Genomic DNA, 23,810 nt, shown 5'->3' with positions numbered 1-23,810 from the left:
CGCGACTCTCTGAAAAGGCAAATTATCATCGGAGAATACGAGAAAAATATTCTTATTGTGTATCTTTCATTAAACGTAAGCTGTAAAATTCTGAGAATTATTAATATATAAAATATAAAGTATATTTAATATATAAAAATATCACAAACGTCAATTTAAAATAAGAATTAAATTAATTGCATGTGTGGATTAAAAACTTGAGTTGAATACAAAACGTGAATGTTTAACGAAAAATATTGATTGAAATTAAATAAATTGAAGATTATTGTAATATATTAGGATAATTTTTTATTGACGTGAATATTTTGAATAATTTAAAAATAATAAAACGAGATAAACATAATAAAATTAATATTATAGTTCATACTATTATAAAATTAATAGTTAAGATTTACTTTGCTCTATATTAAAACATTTTTTATTTATCATAGATAATATTTGGCATCAGCTGTTGTTCAAATATAACATATATTATATTATAATTATTATAATTATATCAAGTAACATCATAATTAATTGTATGAAAGCTTCAAATCTTAGAGGGAGAAAATTCTCAAATATTTATAAATTAAAAAAAAGTTATCTCTATCATTCTCTCTTTTAATTCAACGAATAATGTGTACTACATTTGTAATTACATACGTGATGCAAGCAGCAGCTCGTGCCTCCTTAACTCGCATCATCCGCCGGTCGGAGAACGACATGAATACAAAATGTAGGTTTCATAGGAATTAAAACATGCGAAAGAATAGAATTATTCGATAAAAGTTTTTCGATAAAATACTACTGTCACTTTTCATAACAACAAATCAAATTTTATTCAATGACTTGTCGATATTTTTCGTTGATCTCTCTCTTTCTCTCTCTTTCGTTCTCGAAGGAACTTGTAAAAAATAAATCTTTCTATAACATCGCGACAATAACTATCTGTATTCGATGTATCATCGCCTGATAACACAGAATATCGCCAACAACCGCAATATGTGTTGCGTGTCACCCAAGCGTTTCGATCACCGACAAACTCGTTTTCGGGCATATAACCGGCTTGTCGATATCGGTTTACGATGTACGTCCAAGTGCATGAGAAATCGCCTTCGTCGCGGTCCCCGTGAGACACCGTTGATCTTCCTTTGATCGCGTAATGTTACTATACAGTCGATATCGCGCTATCATTTCGTAGCCACGGTGATATCGCGATCATGTCTCGCGATCAGATAGTATTCACGAAGAGCCGAGCTCTTCAGATAAGGGGAAACATGACGCTGGGCGAGCGTGTGTGTACATATATTGTTATACATATATATGCGTCAGGACAGAACGGAATCGGCAACGATCGCGGAACATTATTGTTCCGGTTCGGCTTATCGTGCGCGACCGGCAATTTGTTGTATTTTGTGGCCTGCAATTGGATTACAAAACGCATGCGATTGATTCGCGCTCGTGTCATGTTTAAAGGAAACGCATTATTACGTGCTTACGGATGCGATTTAAAAAACTTTATTAAAATGAATTTTAGATTAAAATGCGTACGTGTCAATTTAAAACACTAGTATACTCGAAACAGTGTTTCAGAATTTCGCAATTAATATTTTACGAATACAAACAAGAAAGAAAGATATCATATAAATATATTCTTTTAAATCGAAAATATAATAGCAACGATTATTCAAAGCATTGAAAACAATGAAATCTCATCAATCAGTTAGAAGAATCAATTATTTAATGGTAGTGGCTGATTTTCCATTGAAATCTTATTGCCATAATTATCAATGAAACATAAGACGAGGAAACAAAGTGCGAATATTTTTTTTTTTCACTAAAAATTAGTGAAATATATTCACATTTTTCGTAAAGTCTTGTCACTGCTTTAATCAGTAACATTTTCATTGATTCAGTTTAAGAGAATAAGTTTGTAACTGCTTGATTTATAACAAAATTATGAAATATATAAAAAATAACAACAAATTTGCAGCAATAAGAAGAATTTTATTATGGACGTTTATTTTATCTGTTAATGTGAGTTGTGCGAATTATAATAATTCAAATGAATTACTTTAGAGAAAAACGATTATTTTGAAATAGGATAATAATAGTAAATAATCACACAATAGAAAAAATTTAATTATGTTGAATAATTTTTTAGAATAGTACAATTCTCTTTCTCACATGAAAGAAAAAGAAAATAATGAAGAAATATCGTCAATTTATTCTTATATTGTACTATAATAACAAAACTCAGTTTGTTATTACTTTTTTTATATTTGACATTTTTGTTATAGCAATAATTCTTTATTAACCGTTTATATTTATAATTATTTCTATTTCTATTCGTAAAATATATTCGCGTTTATACAACAATTAAGTTAAAATTAAAATTTCATGATTTAATCATTGATTTTACTGTAGAAAAATTATAAATAAAAACAAAAGAGAGAGAGAGTTAATACGGAATATGAAGAATCAAGATGACACACTTAAATTTATATTTGTGATTATTTTAATTTATTTAATGTATTCATTGATATGAATTTAGATTATCAAGATAAATTGCTAATAAGATTAACAACTGACATTTAGTTTCATTCCATTAAAGTTTAAATTTAAGTTGCGCGAAGCATTTTGTATATTTTTGCGTGCGAGAGGTTTCAAAGAATTTTCATACCAACGTAATATAATTTCATATAACGTACGATGCAACGTCGCATGTTGTCATATGTGCAGATACATATATGTGTATCGTTCATTTATTTCTGTTTTATAAGGATATAATATTATATTTAGAAAGCTTTATTTATGTTGCAGATCATGTTAATTTTATATTTGTACGTTGTAGTTTTCTGATTTCTATTCTAGTGCTTTGAATTAAGAGGAGACTATCTTCTGATTCCAGAGATATGTGACACTTTAAAATATTATCACTATTTTATAATAGATTATACTAAATCATTTTATTATTGTTGTTACTTCAAATATTTTAATTTTCAAGTATTTTTTTGCTGTCAAATGTACTGCTTTCGTTTGTTTATGTCTCTTGTATTTACGTACACTAGTCTGCAAGTTTAATCAATGTTCGATTCAATTAGATTTTAATAATAAACTCATCAATATACGTCTTTCTGATGGTTAACACGACTAATTCGTGTTTTTCGCGCAGATCGTGAGTTCATTTACATGTCGCTTCTCGTTCTCTATGAAATTACTAAATTTTATTTTATACAAAGAAATATTAATTTTGATTTTATCTTGTACGGAAAATATGCGCATACGTTAGAATGAATATCTTTAGATAAAGTAAAATTATCATACGTTAAAACATCGTACATTCGAAATCAGAAACGAGATATCCACGTAATTCAAAGTACACATGATTCAAGAGTAGATACTCTATTATACGTGAAAAAAAAAATGATCCATGCGATACATATATAAGTTGCATATAAATTATCGTTTATTCATTCTCTATTTTATCGAAAGTATTACCTGTATTTACCTGTTTCGGAAAAATGCCTCAATATTGTTTCCATTCTTGGAGGACATACCGAAGCGTATCATCTTCTATAGCCCAGCATAAAGATCAATATCAATTATTTCAATATCCGGTACGCGATTGCGTCTCAGTGAACTCGATTGCGTCTCCGAGAGAGCAGATAGGCGCTCGCGTCCAGGAGTTGGCGAACTCGGTGCAGGGTGGAGGACGCGCGGACGCGGAGGAAGAAGGAAGAGTAGGTGGAATCTCGAGAGGCGCGCGCGATGGTATCGTTCGCTTTGTGTTTCCGCGGCATGGTTAGGCTGGTAGCGCCATGCTGGCCTCCCGATTGGTCCCTTCGTCTCTCTCGTAGGCGTGGCATGCGGGGGTGGGGGATTAGACAGGTGATCTTGCGTCACTGTGCGTAAAAGCTCGACGGTCGGTCGACCTATGTCGGCTCCTTTGTACCGGGCCCACCACCACTTGGCCTGCTCGCCTCCACTCTCTCTCCGATCTATGCCACACTCTCCTGACTTATGCTACGCCCGACAGACCCGCCAGTACACGACACGCTTCTATGAGGCGAGCACCGCATCGTCCGCGCTCGATCCGCTACCTACCTGCTCGAATCTGTCAACGCACGAGGGTTCCGTCGTCCACCTGTCAAACGCACCGCGTTCGCCGCTAAATTCACGTTCTCCAACCTCGTCGTCGAGCGATAGCGCGGATAGATTGACAGATCTGGGACGATATCCGTGTATCAGTCGACTCCGACGGATCGTGAGGGTGAAGAGGGCGATCGGGGTAGGGGAAGAGGCCTTCTCTCTCCCGTTCGCGACAAATAGACAGGAAGGGTGGGATCGACTCCGACTGTTGGAGGGAGGGAAAGACGCGCGGATCAGTTTCGCGCACACGTGACGTGACCGAATCGGGAAGTTTGATGTGATAAGCGTCTCGATTTTCTGGACGTCTCAAGTGTCCCAGGTAGATATATCGAGGTACCGCGTCACGCAACGACGCAAATGACATTAATCTCGAGTGGTATCGGGCGTCGAGAGGATTAGCGTCGTCGGGATAGTGAGAGTGAAAAATTTACCTGGATCTGCAGTGAGGATAACGCGTGAAGCATCCGGGATTATTGACAACCAAGGATGAAGCGAGTTTCCTTCTCTCGATAATCGTACGCCATTATTGCTCAAGGTTCCGAGACTGTGTTGCTGATTCTCGAACGTAGTGACGTTCTCGATAGTGCATCGTGTCGACTCCGATAAACCGGGGAAGTGAATGACTTGCGATCGCGATCTCGTCAATGGCGCGCCGCGATTCTTCAGTGACAGTGAACACGTGGATGATAACGACGTGAAGAGATGGATTTGCTCGATGTACAGCGTGTCGCGAATCTCACGTTAATGTCGGAAATCATATCGACGAGTCGACCGCCGAGTCGGACCAACCGCGAGGATCTTCCGACGACGCCAGATGACGTCTCATGAAATTTAGAAAAAAAAGGGCGTGAATTTTGCGACAGGGTCCCTTGCATAATCTGTCTTATCCGGGATTTTGCGACAGTACGTTAGTATCGTTAACGACGCTTCTCCGATTCAAAGCGACCTTCGTAGAGGACTTTGCGTAGCGATCGCTCGACGACGCTCGGCAGGACGAGTTCGCGGACAGCTGTCGCAGCTGCCGCGTCGTAATCGGCGTACGGCGGTGTCATCAGGAGCAAGTGCCTCGCCGACGCGCCAACAGCTGGTTGGTAGTGGCACCGACAGTGACAGAGGATGACGTAGCGTCGTCGCTAGAGGCAAGGGGCGTCACGGTCTGCACAGTGTACGCGCTGGACAGAGCCGCCTCGGCGGGGCTGGGGGTGGTCGGGGGTAGTAGTGGTAGTGCTGTCGTCGGTATCGGTGGCGGTGGAGGCGGCGGCGGCGGTGGCGGCGGTGGAGGCGGGGGCGGTGGTACACCGGGGATCGCCGGGATCTGTGGACCGCCGACCGCGTCCCACGCGCCGACGGATTACGTGACGGCGGCATGTTATCCCCCGGGAACGCAGCTCACCCTGACCGCCACTCACCCTCAGCCCCACGTCGTTGATCCCGCGATGACGCCCACCTCGGCGCCGGTGCCGACCCCGACGTCGGCGTCGGGCCCCAACAACCCCGTCGCCATGAGCCAGCTGGGGACCGTCTACGCCACCAAGAGACGGCGTCGGAACGGAAAAAGGTCGGTAAATCAATATATATGACAGTCGGGACGAGGAACGATCGACGTTATTTTTCGCGGCTTGGAAGGAAGACTGGTATTTTGCGCAAGATTCTCGGTCATCCCCGAATCGTGGAACGATATAAGCTGTTTTCGTTTTTTTTATATATTGAGATATAATAAAATTTATCGTGTATGTGTGTATATACATGTGTATATAAATTAGATTGATATAATTTAAACTTTAATTTATATTACAATGCAAAGAAGAATTTTCGATAATGGAAAAATATCTATCTTGCAAATATAAAATATAGAAAATACAGATATAGGATTTTTGGACATCGCGTTTTGCAGAAATATAAGTTTAATTTAGTTTTCACTTTTAAAATGATATTTATATTTATAACGCATTATAAGCATAATTGAAAATAGCTGTTAGGCAAGTAAACACGAAATGGTATAATTAGAAATAGATAATATATCTCCCTTAAGAAAAATATAACAATTTCACGCAATGTAACGTCTTATCCTTAATTAATATAAATTATTATGATGAAGAAAGATATGATTTTAATATAAATTATAAAAATCGTGGAAAAATATCTGTATTTTACAAAAATCTCAAATCTTGATTTAATATAACTTTGATGCAATTCAACGTTCTCGTGATCTAATCGATGAACGTTTCTTTACTCGCTTGAGAAATTATCAAAACGATGTAAAAAACGGTCTATAGAATTAGCTCTGAAAGGTTCCATAGTATCGCAGTTAGAAAACGCATATATAATTCATGCATCTGAAGTCCGCATTAGTGGGAATGAAGTCAAGTGCTCGCAATATTCACGGTTGATTATAAGACATACTTTCGATTTATTTAGCTAGATGTTCTTAGGTGAGCTGTCTGAATGTATTTTTACGCGCACACATTTATTTTTAGCTTCATATTATTAACCTTCATATTGTTTATTTTAGTTCTATATATTTGGTCTATTATTACAAATTTTATTCAGTTATATAATTGAATTCTCAATCTTTTATTGTATAAAATATCTTATACCATATTTCCTTATTTATTCTTTATTTCATGACTGATTATTATCGCAAATTATTTCAATCGTTTAGAAAATGATTAAATTAGCATTGAGGCTTGTTTCTTTTTTATTTTATTTTGAAAAAAAGTAATAAAATTTTAATTTTAATTTCATCATTTGTTTGATCTTGTATGCTAAATTCTAGATGTATATATTAAAAGTTATATTTTATCTTAGAATTTTAAAGAAATTAATAGATCTATTTTTAAAAACAGATTTCATTCTCTTAAATTTTCTCAAATTTTTTCTTAATTTTTTTAAGATATATATTTTGAGATAAAAATATATATAAAGATTGTATACGCCATTAAAGTGACATTTCTATTGCAAAAAGAAATATTATTCAATATCGCGATGAATGCAGGTTTTGAGACGCACAGTAATAGATACGCATCACAAAAGATCATCGTTAGGTTCATAATGTTGCAACTGACGACCGGCAAAATTGCAGGCACAGGAGTCGCTACAAAATGTTGTTTCCTATGGATATATGCAGCGAATTAAATAGAAGTCAGAAGTCCGCGAACGATCATTTGTGATTTGTCAGACGAGAGATACGGTTATTTATTAACAATGATAGTCGGAATAAGACGGTCGCGTGTTTGTTTGTTCTTTGAAGAGCCACGTGTATCGAGTTATTTTTCTCGCATCAACCAAACATATGATGCTCCTTCTTTGTATCGTCTGTCTCACGCCAATTTAGTTTTTCAAGATGCATCACGATTATCCGAATAACTTTTTAATTCAATGAAAACTCTTAGCTACAGATGCATGCATTCACGTGATCAACAAATCACGCGAATCGATAATTGCTTGTTTTGCAGTATTTTTATAATATATGTATAATATTTTATATGCAATTTAATTTAAATGTTTCGGTTGGAAAAGTATCAAATTTCACAAGTCAGAATTTTAATATTAGAATAATGGAGAATGTGCAGTTAAAAATATAATAAAGAGATATCAAAATTTTTAATTTTTTTATTTTTTTTTAATCTTTCATGTTATATTATGCTGATAATAGTTGGAGAGCTTGAATTAGATTGATGGCCTAAAAGTTTCGTTACTTTTAATCAAGCTCGCGTGCGTTAATGGAATTAAGATTGACAGTACTTACATAGGAATCCAGTTCTACTGTTGTTTCGCAATTTCGGTAGTTTGATCGCTTTAGAAAGTAATGCTAGCAAATCTGTAAATGATAAGACCAACAATACTTAAGCTTGCAGCGAACGCTTAAAAATATTCATTTCATATTTATTTTTATTGAATATTGAAGCATTCAAAAATGCATAATTTTTTAATGACAAGTGTATTTTATTTTTTCTTCTTTCACGTATAACATTATAATTTTTTGCAAACAAGAGATTTTTTCCTAAAATACGATTTTTTTATATTTTAATAACGCTTAAGCTCTCGGCTTTCGCGAGCTTCCCAAAAAACTCGCGTCGTTGATTCGAGTTAAAAAGCAGCAGGCATATTGCAACCGTATTTTATTGCGTTAGTCGAGGAATTTTTTCATCGCGGCTGTGCGTCTTACTCGGGCACTGCTTGAGAAATTAAAGCAATCTGCAGCAATCGGGTAAGCTCTTAATCCTCTCGCGACGATCTCGTATGCTTCAGGTGCTTCTTCCTTTTCGCTCGCAAGCACGCGACTCGGTAGGCACGTGAGTGCGCGTATATGTATGTGGGTGAATGCGTGCATGCGTGCAAATCGCGAAAGGGGTTGCTGAGTCGCGTACACGACGCATTCGATGCATCACGAAAGGAAGATGCACCCAGAGTAGTCGGCCGCTAACAATAAGCCGACAGAGACGGAGCGGCCTCGGCTGATTGCGCAGAAGCGGAAGACTAGAACTCTGCCTGAGTCTCCTCGAAATGTCGCGTCTTCCGCAACCTTGTTAACTCCCCCTGAAATGCGATGGATCGCGAATGCAGAAAACGGCGTCGCGTTGCGCCTCCAAGTGCAGAGAGTAACTTTACGACTCGTCGGGATTCAAGGCAAACATGTGCGAAGGCTAGCCACTGATACGTATACGGGGTAGCCCATTAACTTTAACCGCTTCACATTCGCATCTGTATTGCGGGTCCATTTGAATGTCTTCATAAAGTATCGCGAGGCAGAAGGCGTGATTTATCTATTGAATTAATTTTCGAAGGTCGTTTCTCTCGCGGAACTCTTCGGCTTTGCCTTCTTTCTTATACCTACGAAAAATGTGATTTACGTCGCGTACGTTGAAAAAAATAGCGATCACTACTTTATAAACTTTCGCGAATTTAGAAAGAAGCTACATGAATGTTTAGGCAATTTATTTTAGGGAAATGATTTTTAATAAATATACATTTTTAAGAGAAATATTGCGGATTATAATATGGGATTTACTTTGAAATATATAACGAATATTATTTAGGATTATTAATGAACCAATGATTAATTTTATTTTAGTATAATCGACACAGTTAAACGATTTCGTTTCGCAAAAATATTATACTTGATGCATTTTTAAACACATGCTTATTATAAATTACACATAAGCACATGCTTATCATATTCACATCATGCTTATCAATTTTGACAGCGGCGGTTTTTATAATCATTGACGATGTACAAAACGATCGCTCGTTGTTGCAACTCTAATATATTCGAGATGTAGAGCATTAGTAACCATTATGAAGTTTAATGACCACTAGTATGTTCCTTTAAAAACCGCTGTGGGCATCAAGAGTCCATTTTTATTCGAGGGGGATATATACGATCGCGACGATCGCGATCGCAGGCATCTCGTAGGCTCGACAGGCGTCAGTTACCTCGACATTGAAGGCGGCCTCTTCCTCCCTCGTAGCTCCGGGACCAACGTGTCACGTTGAGTAATCGGTCGAACCCTTTTCCAGTTCACCTAAGGTACCTTCCACGGTGAAGAGCGTACCCCGTGATCGCGCCAAGGATCACGGAACGACCATAATGGAGTTTTAAACGGTCGTTCGAGGCATACGGGCAAGATCGGTGATCTTCCTCTCATTCTCCTTCCCCTCGAGAGAGTCGTCTTTGATACGATACGAGGGGAGAGTACGGGAATGGACGAAACGGGGGCAGGGGGAGGGGGAGGGGGTAGCCTCTATCCAGAAAATGCCCGCAGGCTGGTTCGTTCCTCGCGTTTCTTCTTGCTTTAGCTTCTTGAGATCCCCTCGCTCGAAAAGTCCTTCCCTCGGGCACCGTCGGTCCTAGGCGAATGCACTTTAAGAGATACACAAGCGCGCGTGTCTAGGGTGTCATTCCGCAAAATCCGCCTCGACCGAACCAGCTCTCCGCGCGAGCGATATATCGCTTTGTCTAAAATGAATAAATTATCGAAAACGAAGTGTTATTGTGTATGCTAGGGAAGTTTTTATAATTTAATAACATTGTGAAGGGATATTAGCGCGTTAATTGTATAAAATTTTAATATTATTTCAGTTTACGTTGCAAGATATATATTTATCTAAATAATTTTATTAATTTGAGATTAATATTGATTTCTCTATAAAACTATTTTTAATATATCCAATTGAGTAGTATAAGTTATATATATTTATTACATGCTTAACTTGAATAGAATATTGTTTAGTTGTTATCATAAATTATCGATTATTAATTTAATATATAATATATTGATCATCATTAATCTCATTAGTATCATTATAAAATTTCCTACAATTTTATTTTTCTCGCTTTTGGCTCTTTGCTCTTCTTCTGCCAATTATCCTTTATTTTCAAAATCGCATCACAAGTCTCTTTGACAGCTATTTAACTCTAACAAGAAGTACCCGCGGCGAACGTGGAACCGTCAAAGTTCGAAGCCTCGTGGAATGTCGAGGCCGCGGGGTTTGTCAACGTCAAGGGAGCTTTATCGCTAACGATCGGACGTGAACCCGCAGTCGGGAGTTTCCCCAAAATTCTGTCGGGTTCGGGGAAGCGGGCGGGTTCACGGAGCGCGATGCTGCGCATACGTTGTGCTCGCCGCGGCCTAATGACAGCAGCTTCTATAATTTGGAGTTTTTGAGCGAACGGCCAAATTACCGGCGCAGGGAGGGATTACTGTTATTACATCGCGGCCGCGGACTCAGTCGAAAGCTGATTATACTTCAGTCAGTCTCTCTCTCCCGATCTTGACCCGTTCGTTCGACTGTCAGCTCTACGCTCTCGTTCGCCTCTCCTCTCCTCCTCTCCGCCTTTCCTCCTCTCGCGCGATCTCCCAAACGATCCTTTAACCACGCAAATCGCACTCCGCCGTCGCCGCCGTCTCGTTCTCGCGATCTAGTATCTCGATCCATTAACGACTTCGAGATCCTCTTACGCGACATTGGTATAAAGATGGTCACGAGAGAGAGTGGACGCGTATTTTTTGCCGAATTAGACTAACGGATCTTGGCAAAGGTGAAAGCTCGAATGCGGGTGCATGAGGCAAGACACCTTACAAGGTTTTTTAATCGTGACTTTTTTATATATTTTTCTATGTATTTTAACATTATATAGCAAATGTATTAAAAAATACTCAAAAATTTTGGAATTTTTTAAAACATTTTAAACGTACAATAAAAAAATTTCTTTATAATATTGAACAGAAATATAAATTTGGATAATGGTCTTAATTTTTAGATTTGAATATCAATAGCAGCAAAAAAATATTATAAAACTAGTCTTCTCTATAAATTGACTTTGTAAAAATGCTTTTCTATAAAATATTTTTTATACGAAGGACTTAACATAGACTTATTTTTCAATTATAATGAAGGAAAAAAAGAAGCAAAGCGTCTCAATGAATCGTAACTTGTGCAAGAGTACAGCAGGACCATTCGAGTTGAGGTCGATGATTTTTTGACGGACAGCTAGCGTTGTCGGGTTTCGGCTGATTAGTTCTTAAGTAATTGCCACGCATCCTTATGGCCTTATAACGTGCGTTTATAGCCTTGTAATGAATCCGCTTCTGAGATCTTTGCTCCATTCAAGCTGAGGCCGAGGCCTCCGAGGCGTGCAAAAATTTTCGTTGTCCATTAAGTATCTATCACCGGTGCTCGCGAGACGTTGCAGATTTTTATACGCTATCGGCTAAACAGGTCTGCAAATCGATTTTACCATCAACGATTAATGGCACTAAGATATTTAGCCGCGACGATCAATGAATCGCTAGAGTAAAAATTTTGAAGAGACGACGATTTTATCCACGAAGATGCGAATAAATTACAAGTTGTGCTTTCTTCTCGTTTCATTCACATTGAATGTTGATAAATAATGACTAATATTAAGTTCTAAAATTTGCGTTTTTGCACTCTCTGTATAATTTGTGTAAAATAATTTATACTTTATAGTTACATATTTCTCAAAGTACACATTCGTGAGCATAAATACGTGATTAAACATATAATTTTATCGGGGAAAATGTATCTCGAGTACCCACGTTTCTGTTATAAATTTCATTCGTCAAAATAAATGTCATTCACAAAAACATATTGTCGGTTTTCCACATATAATTTCGCATTAAAAGAAAACTATTGCTCATCCACTGTCTTTATCATAGCACGCGTACGCGCTTTAATAGAGCCCTCTTATGTTAGTCAAGCCTGTGATGCGTGTGTAATATGTATAGCCCGTTCACGACAAGAGGATTATTGGTGGCTGGCATAACTCTCGTGACCAGCCACACCCAACAGATTAACACCTTGCATCCAATTATAACGATGCTCCCTGTCATGTGTGTGATCGCTGCTGCATTACGTATCAGTGGCATCGCTCTTGAAATGCCGAACCCGCATGAATTATCTAGAAATTCCAACAAAAATAGAGTCATATTTCAATCATCAGAATCATATCTCATATCATATCGATATTAAAATAATATATCAATACCTCAATAATCATTTAATATTTTAATTAAATTTACGTTAAATCAAAATAATATTGATATTATTGGCATTTTTTACTCAATTTTTCTTTCCTCGGAAAATATTAAACAATCGATGGTACGCGTTCTTCGCTCGTGATCGGCGAGCCTTTCGGTGTTTCAAGATTGCTGAATGGGTTGCACAGCAAGGAATATCCGTCCTCGCGGTTACCGTGAATAGAGCCATAACGAAGTGAACCGCGCAGGTGAATTTATGCCGCAGGAACGGAGGCGCCCGACGAGGAGTCTAATAAGCGCCGAAACGTCTTGGAGAGAAAGAAGGAGAGAGAATCCTTGCCTTCGAGGCAAACTCCGAAGGAACAAGAGGGATAAAAAGGGGCAGGGAGAGATGAAAAAATAGATGAAAAGAGAGCGACAGAAGAAAGGGAGACGTCGAACGTCGTGGCTTTCGAACTTTATAATCTCGAGTAACTAATTTCAGCGTCCGATAAAAAATTATACAGTTATATGTCCATAGCGATAACTTTATTTACGCGCGTGTTTTAATAAGAAGTTTTTTTTTTACAAATATACAGATCAGCTACCATGTGTGTCTTCTCTCGAAGATGCAATATTCTATCTTTACGAGAATCGATATCAACTCTTGCTATCAAATGAAATTAAATGTTCATTATCTATAAATGTTTGCATAATAAGTAACATGTTATTTACAATTAATTATTGAATAGGAAAAAGATACAACAATGCAAATAAGAATTAAAACATTTTTAAGCTAATTTGTAATTATAAAAATTTTTGTATCTATTTTTTTTCATGTAATATACAATGGGGTAGGAAAATCGCATAAAGCCGTTCTAGTTGGAGCGTTTGTGTTGTACGATGGCATAGTTAAGAGATTGAATATGGAACGTCGTTATCACGTATTGTTGTTACTCATTGTGCGTTGCGCCAGCACGTGTAACTTCAATCTCGGTGTCGACTTCCTCCAAGAAGTTATACGAATTTCGTTACACTTTCTCGAGCGGAATTTAAATTTCGTTATCCGGCGCGGCAATCTGCCGGGGAAGAATTTAAATATAAATAGTTGCGAGATATATGTATCGCCTTTTGCTCTTGTTGATATTTCTCGAGAGAGTACTCCTCTCTCTCTCCGTTGCGCCATTACCTTTTCAAATGTAACATTGGTAAGGCGTTTCGCGATGAAGACGATTACGCGCTTTCCCAGCCATTAAAACCGTAGAATCGCCCGCCTCAGAAAGCAAAAGTAACGATAGTATCATCGCATAATTCATCATCTTACCTACTTGTTACTTATCGTACGTCATATTCGCCAAATGCCTTTATTTTGTTTTACAATGCAATCTTTCTTTTACTCCTCGCTATCTCGCATATAATTCATGTATTTACTTGAAACGAGTTCGTAATCTTACAAAATATTACTGACGTATTAAAATCTCTGTATACATATTTATTCGACGGATACATGACGCGTCGCAAGATCCATATGACATGAAAAAAAATGAAATCACATCAGAGTTTTAGAATCAATTGTTTGACGTAATTGATTTGTTAAGATACGCGACAAAGAATCGTATGGATACGATGGATCGAGCACTTCGATCTACCGGAATTCGAGACTTGGTTTCGCGAGAGGCGGCCCTGGATCCGGTCGGTAAACGACGTATCTTATCCGGCTCCGGGCCCGGACTCGGGACCTGGCCGGACCCGGTAAGGCGCTGTGTGTTTAACTATTCAATAATTCATCCCGCCATTCATCACCAACCAAGTGTAAAATTTATCTTATTTTTATGTATTGGCCCCCTCCAGTTCGCGGCACCATACATCAACCTCTTATTAGCCGCGATTTGTTTGGCGCGCGCGGCATCCAATCCCATTGTGCGGATTGTGCCGATTTGTCAAGGCGCGCATCTTCTCGGATCGCTGACGCGGGTCCGAGTCCTCTCTCGGATATGCTCTTTTTTTTCTCGAAAACTCACACGCCGGAATAAAAAAAAAACAAGAACGATCGTTGGCCCTACGAACTCGAATATGTTGAACTCTCGCCTGTCGAGTATTTGCTAATTTTAATGACATTGCACGAAATATAATACAAACAGTAATCTGGAATTTTGATGATAGTTACATTAGTAGGAGCTAATCAAATGAATATTATAATCTTCATACCATTAACAGCCTCTTTTAAATTATTTTAAATATTTTTTTTATGTTTTAATGAAATATCTAAGTCATTATTTGAATAAAGTATCTGTTTATATATTTTTTTAACTTGATTTAAATAATATGAATGCAAACTTTATTCATAATTTTATACATAATTCTGGATTTAAAAAGCAATTATGAAAGAAGATTAAATGTATATTATATATAAGATATATATTTTTTTTATTAGAAAAGCCAGCGAGAGAATATGTATAAGATGTGAGTAGCACAAGTAAAAAAAGAATGTATTAAAGATCGTGAGAATGTGCTCCGGAAATTCAAATATTTAGTGTACAAGAAGTCTAGAAGTCCCGAGTTTAGATTGCAAATTCCCAAGACGGTATCATTATGCGTAATTTATGTTGCGTCCTTCTCACAGATGACGAGAAAGACAGGATAGCGTTGTTGTACGGTTTTCGCTAATAATCATGCCAGCTATTACCAAATGGCTAATTCGTTATGGAAGAGTAACAATAATGTGATTTAAATTGCTAATGATTTGAACGAGCTTCGATATTCCAACAAAAACTGTTTCTAATTTCTTAAAGCAAGAAAGAAAATTTTTATCTTTAACTAAATCTTATTTTTCAAATAATATTAATTGGACTGTATATTTTACAAAATTTAATACTTTTTCTGTAAATTTAAACTCAATAATCATCGAGATATATTTTGAAAATTAAAAAAGGTTGTAGTTGAAAGAATTAATTTTTAATTAAAATTTAATTAAATTTTAATTTTAACTTAAATTAATTTTAAATATATTATAATATTTTTTTCGGGAAAGTACACATCTTCATTTATTCTTCTATTTATTTGAATAATTTAAATATCTGTTTTTGTTTCTTCGGATATTAATATTTGTTTCAGAAATTTCACGCGGAGATCGATTTTGGCGACCATGTGAATTGTTCGTTCGACCATTTTGCGGAGCTTTTTGTCATTCGCCGAAGGCAAATCGATAATTAGCCTGGTTCCGCGGCAATTTAGTCATTTATTCATTACACGAGGAAGACGCCGGCGTATATGATACCGGCGCGGCCGTTCGGTTCTCGGTGTAGCGGGCACTTCCGGTGCCAGCCAGAGGCGGGCACCTCATTGTCATTACGTCACCAGAGGCTGTCATTTGGTTTTTCAAACGTCCGTTTTTCTCACCGCGGGGATAGAGGGCTTGATGATCGTAATTATATACGGCCAGCCTCGGAGAAGGACGGACGGCTTAGCGCGTGTGTGCGTTCGACTTTGATCCGAAAAACGTGGCCGATCGAATATCCCGAGCCCAACCGAGGAGTCATTTCGCGAATTAACACTCCCCTTACCGTAAGCACGCGAATACTGCGAAATACGGGAAAGGAGTACATAAGAAATACTTCAAAATACGCCCATCAAGGCTTACCAAGATTTGTTTGAAAATTTATATTCTATAAAATATAAATTTTTTAGGATATGTAATATATATAAAATTTTATTACAGTGTAAAATATTCGAATTATATGAAATGATATTAAAGATATAAAAATTTAGCGATACAGATATAGATATATCATAACAATTGCAAATCAAGCATATAAAGACGCGAGAACTTGTATAAAGCGATACTGAGATTATTTATAACGAAATGTAATTATTTTATGCAGTTTTTTGCATTGTTTTTTATTTCCGTTCATTCGTAAATTGTACAATTCGTGGCTTGACTCCTCACGAATACTTCTTCCTAATTAGCCAGTCCTGTCATTAGTTCAAGTACCATCGCTGCCCTTCTTTCGTGACAGCATTCATTCCTGTGTCGCACTTTGTGTGCCCGATGGTTGGCGTATCCTGAATTCGCCTTCCTATTAGGGTGTGGCTTACTCCCCGGACAACGAAATTGGCGCTCTCTGCTCCCAGTGCTTGCAATATTTAATGAAATTATCGTACGAAAGATCTTTGTTCTCTGAAGCTTTTATAGATACGAATATAAATTAAACGAAAATTGACTTTATACAATTTTAAGTACCAAGATACTAGATTAAATCTTTATGCATTATTGGAAATCTATTTTCATAATTCTTTTATTAGAAAAATAATCAAAAGTTTATCGAGAAATGTTTGTACTTTTAATTATTTCGATTTATTCTATTTCTTCTGATTGCTATCATATGCTTGAAAACAATATATGCTTTTATGCCATTAAATCTCTCACATCTTACATAAGTTTGCTGAAAATTATGTGTTATCTCATTTCTTGAAAGAGGAGCATCATTAATAATAGTAAATTTTTGTTTGTAATACACTATATACAATTAATCAAAATCTTTAATATTATATATAGTAATTTTATATAATAATCCATTATGATAAAAAGCAAGATTCTACGGCCAAATATAATTTAACAAGGTAACTTATAAATTATTGTATTGAAATTGGATTAAATGGAAAGTCGACACATGATGTAATATGGTACATATAAGATGACATAATAGTTGCAAAGTAATCTAGTTATCATGTCTTATGATGTAATTTACACTGCGGCATTTTGAATAATCATTTTTTTCCATGAAATATGAAATATGAATATGACTTATCTGAATTAATTTCTACCCTTTTATTTAATGTATATATTAACATATGATACTTATTATATTTTTTCATGAAATATGAATATATAAATATATAGGCGTTTTTCCCCCAATCGATATTGTACGATCAACCATCTCGCGATATCGCGATTATTAGGGTGCCTTCTGTTCTCCTTTCCAACGCGACGAATGCAACGCGTCCGGGACAAGTCGCGGGAACCGACAGTTAGACCGTCGTCGCCGCGCCGCATCCCTTCATTTCGCCATCCGCTCGTTTCGGTAGAATTTGCATTTCAGGAACGTGAGATTGGGCGGTACAAAGATAGAGCTAATGCTCACGGGGCGGCGCGCCGCGCCGTGTAAACACAGGGTAGCCCGGATCCCCTTTCTGGCTTCTTTCTCATCTTCCGTTGTGCTACGGCTTTACGTCGAGCTTTCCATTTTCGGTTTAAAGGCGAGGTTATCAGCGAGCACCGGAACGCGCGCACCGATGCGAGTTGCGATTGCTACTGTAAACGAATGCGGCCTTTTATTTTGCGGAAATTAAAGGGGTAGAAGTTCACTTGCAGAAGTTGCATTTAATCTTTTGCTACTTCCAATATAACGTGGCTCTCTGGTCGAAGGATCTTGACTTTTTTCTGCGAATATTTATACGTAAAATAGATTCGCATTAATATAATCAGAAATATATTCAAAATTGTCAAAATTGCAACGACTTAGTATTTAAATTCCTTATTATCTTTGAGATAAATTCTAGGATTTCTTTCGAATTTTAATCATAGAATAATTTGATGATGATGGTTATCTCGAAACTTTGACATTGACAAAATTAAGATGACAAAATTTCCCATACTTTGCTTCAATCTATCTTTCATTATTATCAAATTCTCTTTCCTCGATTATTTACTTCTTTGACTGATTCAATAAGAGAAGGCGTAATGATTAGACAGTGATTCTATGCCATATGATTTATGTCAATTGCAAAGTAGTTTAGATATATTGTTCTTTGTTATTATTAGTTTTTAGTGAATTATAAAGCTTGTTGATGATCATTTGAACGTTATACATTTTTCTTATCGCATATATGTATATATATGTATTATGTACAAGATAAATTGCTATCAAAAATAACAAAATCGACGTATATATTTTATGCATCAATACATCATATAAATAAATCGCGTGTCTATAAAAATTCTTTAGCTACAATATTTTGCATAACTTTATTTTTTTTACAAAGGAAACACATAACATGAGCTTAACTCGTGAGGATTCCGACTCTGACGTAATTTGTTTTTCGTAACATATACCTAATGATATAAATTGTGCATATTATAATCAATACGTTGATATATATTCCATAATTTATGATACAATACGTTAGTAATATATAATAATTTATATAATCACACACTTTTCTCTCGCATTAAACTTTAATTCATGAATTACGTTAGATTTTATATAATTAACTCTCTTGTAACTAAAATGTTGCAAGGCAATCTTTAATATGTAAAATTGCCAGAATATAAGTTTATATGGAAATTACAATAATGAATATTAATTTGTAAAGATTATATATATTAGGGAAAATATCGCACATATAGACATTTGTCAAAAGATAAGAAATTAATTCTATCAAATTATCGAACGAGCGACATCCTCGTGCAAAGGCTTAATTACTATTACCACGGTAGTTGCGTGTACGATATCTCTTATACATACACACACATACACAGACACATGCACATCATGCAAAAAAGACGCGCATTGTACCTCTATATTATCCGCAACCGGTATTATTACCGGACTAACTTACGGTTAGCGAGTAACTTTCGATTCGCGTAAAAAAATTATCTCAGAAAAAATTATCTACGCTGTGTGTCGAATTCTCGTCCGTACAATTAACTTTCAAGATCATACTCGAAATCGCGTTACATCGCGAGCGGGTAGTAATTAAAAAACTGCCGGGACGCGCCCAGATTTAAAGACACTTCAATTGAAGGAATAATAACAGTAATCGCGTACAGATAATTTTCGCCTCGTATTTAGCAAACACGTATCAACTCGATGCTTTGTTAGGTTGAAAACCACATAATAAAGGCATATTCTCAGTCCATGTCAAGTACACGGTTTAGAGGGATGAAACGCCGTATTATATTATAATATAATTCAATTCATGTATTTATAACATGAATTGAATATAGATATCTTCTTATTTGAAATTTTTATTTGCTTTTTGCGACAACTCCATGATAGTCGCAAGTATTTAATTAATAATTGATTGCTTCTTGTTGGACGCTAAATCTATTAACGTCAGACATTGCAAAAAAATTATAATTTGGACAAATGTTTTAGATATATAATTTTAGATCTGATTTACTTTTGGAAACGCAAATATGGTTGATAAAATGGCTGCAACTCGCGGTGCATCGCGTGGAAACGCATACGAGGGCGTATCTGCAAAGAATTTTTTATACGAGCTGCGTTTAGAAGCAAATAGCGTAAAATAATTCCGCCCAATGTAACACAGCATCCTCGTTGATTTACACTAGATACTCTTTCGCACTACTTATTAACAATTAGAGTCTCGCGCAGTTGCAGATAGAGTTCTGTTCATCTGACGTTTAATTAGTTACGTCTCGCAAGAGGCGGAATGAATGCTTTCGCAAAATGCGAATGCAAGAGGAAAAGCGCGAGTCACTCAAATCAGTAGATTTATCAAAGTCCATGATAATTGTTAAAGAATCATTAATGATACTTCGCTCTAACTTTTATGAAATAATTAGATTATTTTAATGCAAAGAGTCTCCTTCCCCCAAAATTAATCTTATTGTTAATAATAAATTTATTAAGTATATTTTTTTCTTAGAAAAAAATATAATTCTCTAAAATATCTTCTTTTTTGCAAGCGTATGAAATCGTAAAGTACCGACGTATTTCTCGAACGTCATTCGATGGAATCGTATTATTGAACGAGAGATTCGCGGCTATTCCGCGACCGTTTTACTCGCAAATGATAGTGGAATACAATACGACGGATTGGTCCGCTTGCGCGGCGAGTTATACATCTAGATGAAGCGTTCTCGCGTCAGGTATACATAAATATAGATCGCCCTGTCTTGAAGAGCTCCGACTTGTCTCACCGAGTACTCACCGCGTTCGATCGTACCACCTCTCTATAGCGATATACTAGCGGCCGCTACTATCTTGATACCCCCCCACGCTGAGATCGCGAGCGTATCATTACCCCGCCTAGTGGCTAGCTCGGCAGATTACACGTCTGCGGGCCGAGTTTGGCTCAAGCTGACCCGACCTAACTCGAATTTGTAAGAATGATTGCGCCGGGATTTGCATGTTAGTGAGCGGCATGTCCCAGAGAGAGAGAGAGAAAGAGAGAAAAAAATCGCGTACGATATACTATTTTTGATGCGGCGCGAAGGCACACAATAGCATCAATCTATGCCCCGTTGAACACCAGGATTCAAAACCTACGACAATCTCTAAGATTTAAAATTCTGAAATTTATAGAATAAGAAGAAAGAAAGGTTTGGGAAGCGATATTTGCAAACACACAAGAATATTTTTGTTATACTATTTATTGCATTTTGTAGTAATTATTCAATTAATCATTAAGATTGATAAATCTTATTATAGTGCTTCAACGTGGTCGACTGTCATCTGTATTTTGTTTCTGATGGAGAAAACCCGACAGACTTGATTTTTTTTGTTCTCTACATTTCACGAACTTATTCCGCAATTTCGTGCATTGGCCGTTAGCGTTTAATTTTTTCGCGTAATTGAGTTAAATAAATCGCGTTGAAGCGACAGTGACTTTCCTCGAATGCCTGCCGGAAGCGAGGCCGTTCGCTCGTGTCCCACCTGCCAGTACTGGCGGGCATGAAATTATGCTAATTAAACATATCGAGCAAAAAAAAAACAGCACTGCGCTCTCGTATATTTATATGGGCGTTGCCTTTATAATGTCGTTAAATATTTTTCAGCGAAAACGCACGATGATAGAAAAAAATTCGTGGAATAAAATTAAGTATTTTGTGTTAAGATCGTTTCTTTGAAAAATTATTCATTAGAAATGCATATGTTGTTTACGAAGGTCGTATCTAAATGAAAAAATAAACGAGGGATTTCAGGGAACAAATTACATTATTACGTGACGAAATGTGAAAACGTTCAATCCTAATGCTGCGATAATCGAGAAGAATGTACATTGAAGAAGCTAGCTAACGAGCGCTCTACTAATTAACGAGATACGGTTATATCGCACGTGCGAGCAAATCGTCGACGTAATGATCTAATAAAATTTAAAGCTTGGTACGCGCGCATCACCTGTAAAACGTGTCGTTCTGATAGATTATGATGTGAAAACGAGGTACTTTTGATTCGCGTACTAATTTCTCTTATTATGTAATTTTATTTAATCGATGATATAATATGCGGTCAAAAAACAATTAAGATTATTTTGTCTTCTTTTAATTCACAGTTTAGCCAATTGTCTTTGAAAATTTAATTTAGCTGCCAGTACTAGTATAATTGAGACTAACTGTGCGACTTTTGAAGTACACTTTAAGTATACGCTCCGATCTAAGACCGCCCACTCGTGGACCGCTCGATAAATGGGCTCTCTTGACATAGTAATTAATTTATATTACGCACATGTGGCTTCAGGGACGATCGACAAATCGATTTAGTCATCAGTCCGCGGCTGGCAAATATATAAAATACTGATTTAAGAAGACAGTATAAAATTTGTAAAGTTGATAATTGTGACATAATAATAAATGAGATATTTACCCTAAAAGCTTAAAATGCTTGCGAGAAATAGAAAAGATTATATAGACTAATATTTTCCATTTTTTTCGAGAATAGAGAAAGAGAGAGGAAGGGAGAGGGAGAAATTGAAATCTTTTATAAAATTAATCAAGTATTTCATTGTTAGTAAAAAAAAAATACATTAATATATATAATTTACGCTAATTTTTCTTCGATGAAAAATATTTTATTTAAAAAATTTGAAACACATTAATAAACATGTGATATATAACTATTTTTTCCAAAATTTTTCATCAAAAGAAAAAATGTGAGCAATAAATTTTAATGTAGAAGTAAAGAATAAGTACAAGGAGATATGCAAATTTCTATATAACTTCTTCGTGCCGTTATCGGAAAGAATTTACCACGATACGAGCGCAATATAATAGTGCCGTATATACGGCGTAAACTTAATCTGGGAGCCACATTTTTGACTCCTCTCCGATTAAGATCTGAAAATAAACATAATTCAAAGATACATTGTGGTAGTGATTACACGTAACAAAGCTTAGATTGTAATCATCGCGGGCCAAAGTTATGACACATTCTCGACACGAACGTAACTTGCTGCGTAGTACGTTGTTGATTGTCGCGATATAAATAATAAATACTCGTTTCATTAGTGAAGGTTCTCGTCCATTTTAATATTTACACGAAACTTAACGCACGTTTTAAACGATCGTTTGTATAGCGCGTGAATGTATAATAGCCGAAATAACATAGCATAACATCGTTAAATAATTTACAAAAAGACAACAATAATTGCTGGAACAATATATGTATAATTTTACTTTTTCTTAAAAAATATATTAAAATTTTAAGATTAATTTTTAATTAATTTTTCAATTAAATTTTACATCAAAAACGGTATACAGTAATAAAATTCAATTAACGAGATATAATGTAGAAAATTAAGAAAATTATAAACAGTAATGCATCATTAAATTTTTATTAAAGAAGGAAGATTGATAGGAGCCTGTTTTCAAGATTTAAAATAAAATACAGTAAAAAAATAGTAGTTTGTTGCGTTGAGACATTATGTGTACTTAATTGATAATTGATACACTGAAAAAATTGTATTCTCAACTTAAGAATATGTCACTTATCTTTAGAATATATATTAAAATAAGCGCCAAGAGGAGATCCTCTTGGCGCTATATTCTAAAGATAAGTGGCATATTCTTAAGTTGAGAATATAATTTTTTCAGTGTAGAAATGAAATTATATTTTTAATATATTTTAAAACAGATTAAATCATAGTAGCTAAGGACGAGAAGAAAATCTTCTTGAGATTATACATATCGGCGATTGATTTTTGCTTTCAAGTTTGCTCCTTGCGACCGAGTGGCTGTCAGAAAAATCGATTGCTTTTAAGAATAATCTGTGGACGCGCGGTTGCAACATGATAGTCGCGCTGTGGTATACGTATAGCAAAAGTATTCCTATTTTAAAGATCTTTCCACAAGAGTGTCACTTGCACAACATCCTGTTTCTAATTGTGTTGTTAATTTTCCACTTTGCAATTAATTGCAAAATCGAAGCTTTTTTTAATCATAGATATGTCAAG

General features: G+C 36.1%; 1 protein-coding gene across 5 annotated transcripts in view; it reads left to right on the top strand.

Moving 5' to 3' along the window:
• Ss (aryl hydrocarbon receptor spineless) overlaps nucleotides 1–23,810 on the top strand; it is a 199,051-nt gene that overhangs the window by 24,830 nt on the left and 150,411 nt on the right. For 2 of the 5 annotated variants that reach the window (XR_014436618.1, XM_083088460.1), the window contains exon 1: nucleotides 5,419–5,689. The exons of the other annotated variants lie outside the window; for them this stretch is intronic. Coding sequence is in view for 1 of the 2 variants with exons in the window: in XM_083088460.1 (XP_082944586.1) it covers nucleotides 5,568–5,689 (122 nt within the window). In the remaining variant the exon portion in view is untranslated. Of the gene's footprint in view, nucleotides 1–5,418; nucleotides 5,690–23,810 lie in introns of those variants that run through there. 5 annotated transcript variants of the gene reach the window in all.

This window comes from Camponotus vicinus, unplaced genomic scaffold, assembly GCF_025532165.1.
Source record: "Camponotus vicinus isolate PSW18456_S1 unplaced genomic scaffold, iyCamVici1.0 SCAF_14, whole genome shotgun sequence".
In the NCBI taxonomy this organism is placed as follows: Eukaryota; Metazoa; Arthropoda; class Insecta; order Hymenoptera; family Formicidae; genus Camponotus; species Camponotus vicinus.
Note: the sequence above shows the minus strand (reverse complement) of the source record. Positions and strands in the feature narration are given on the sequence as shown.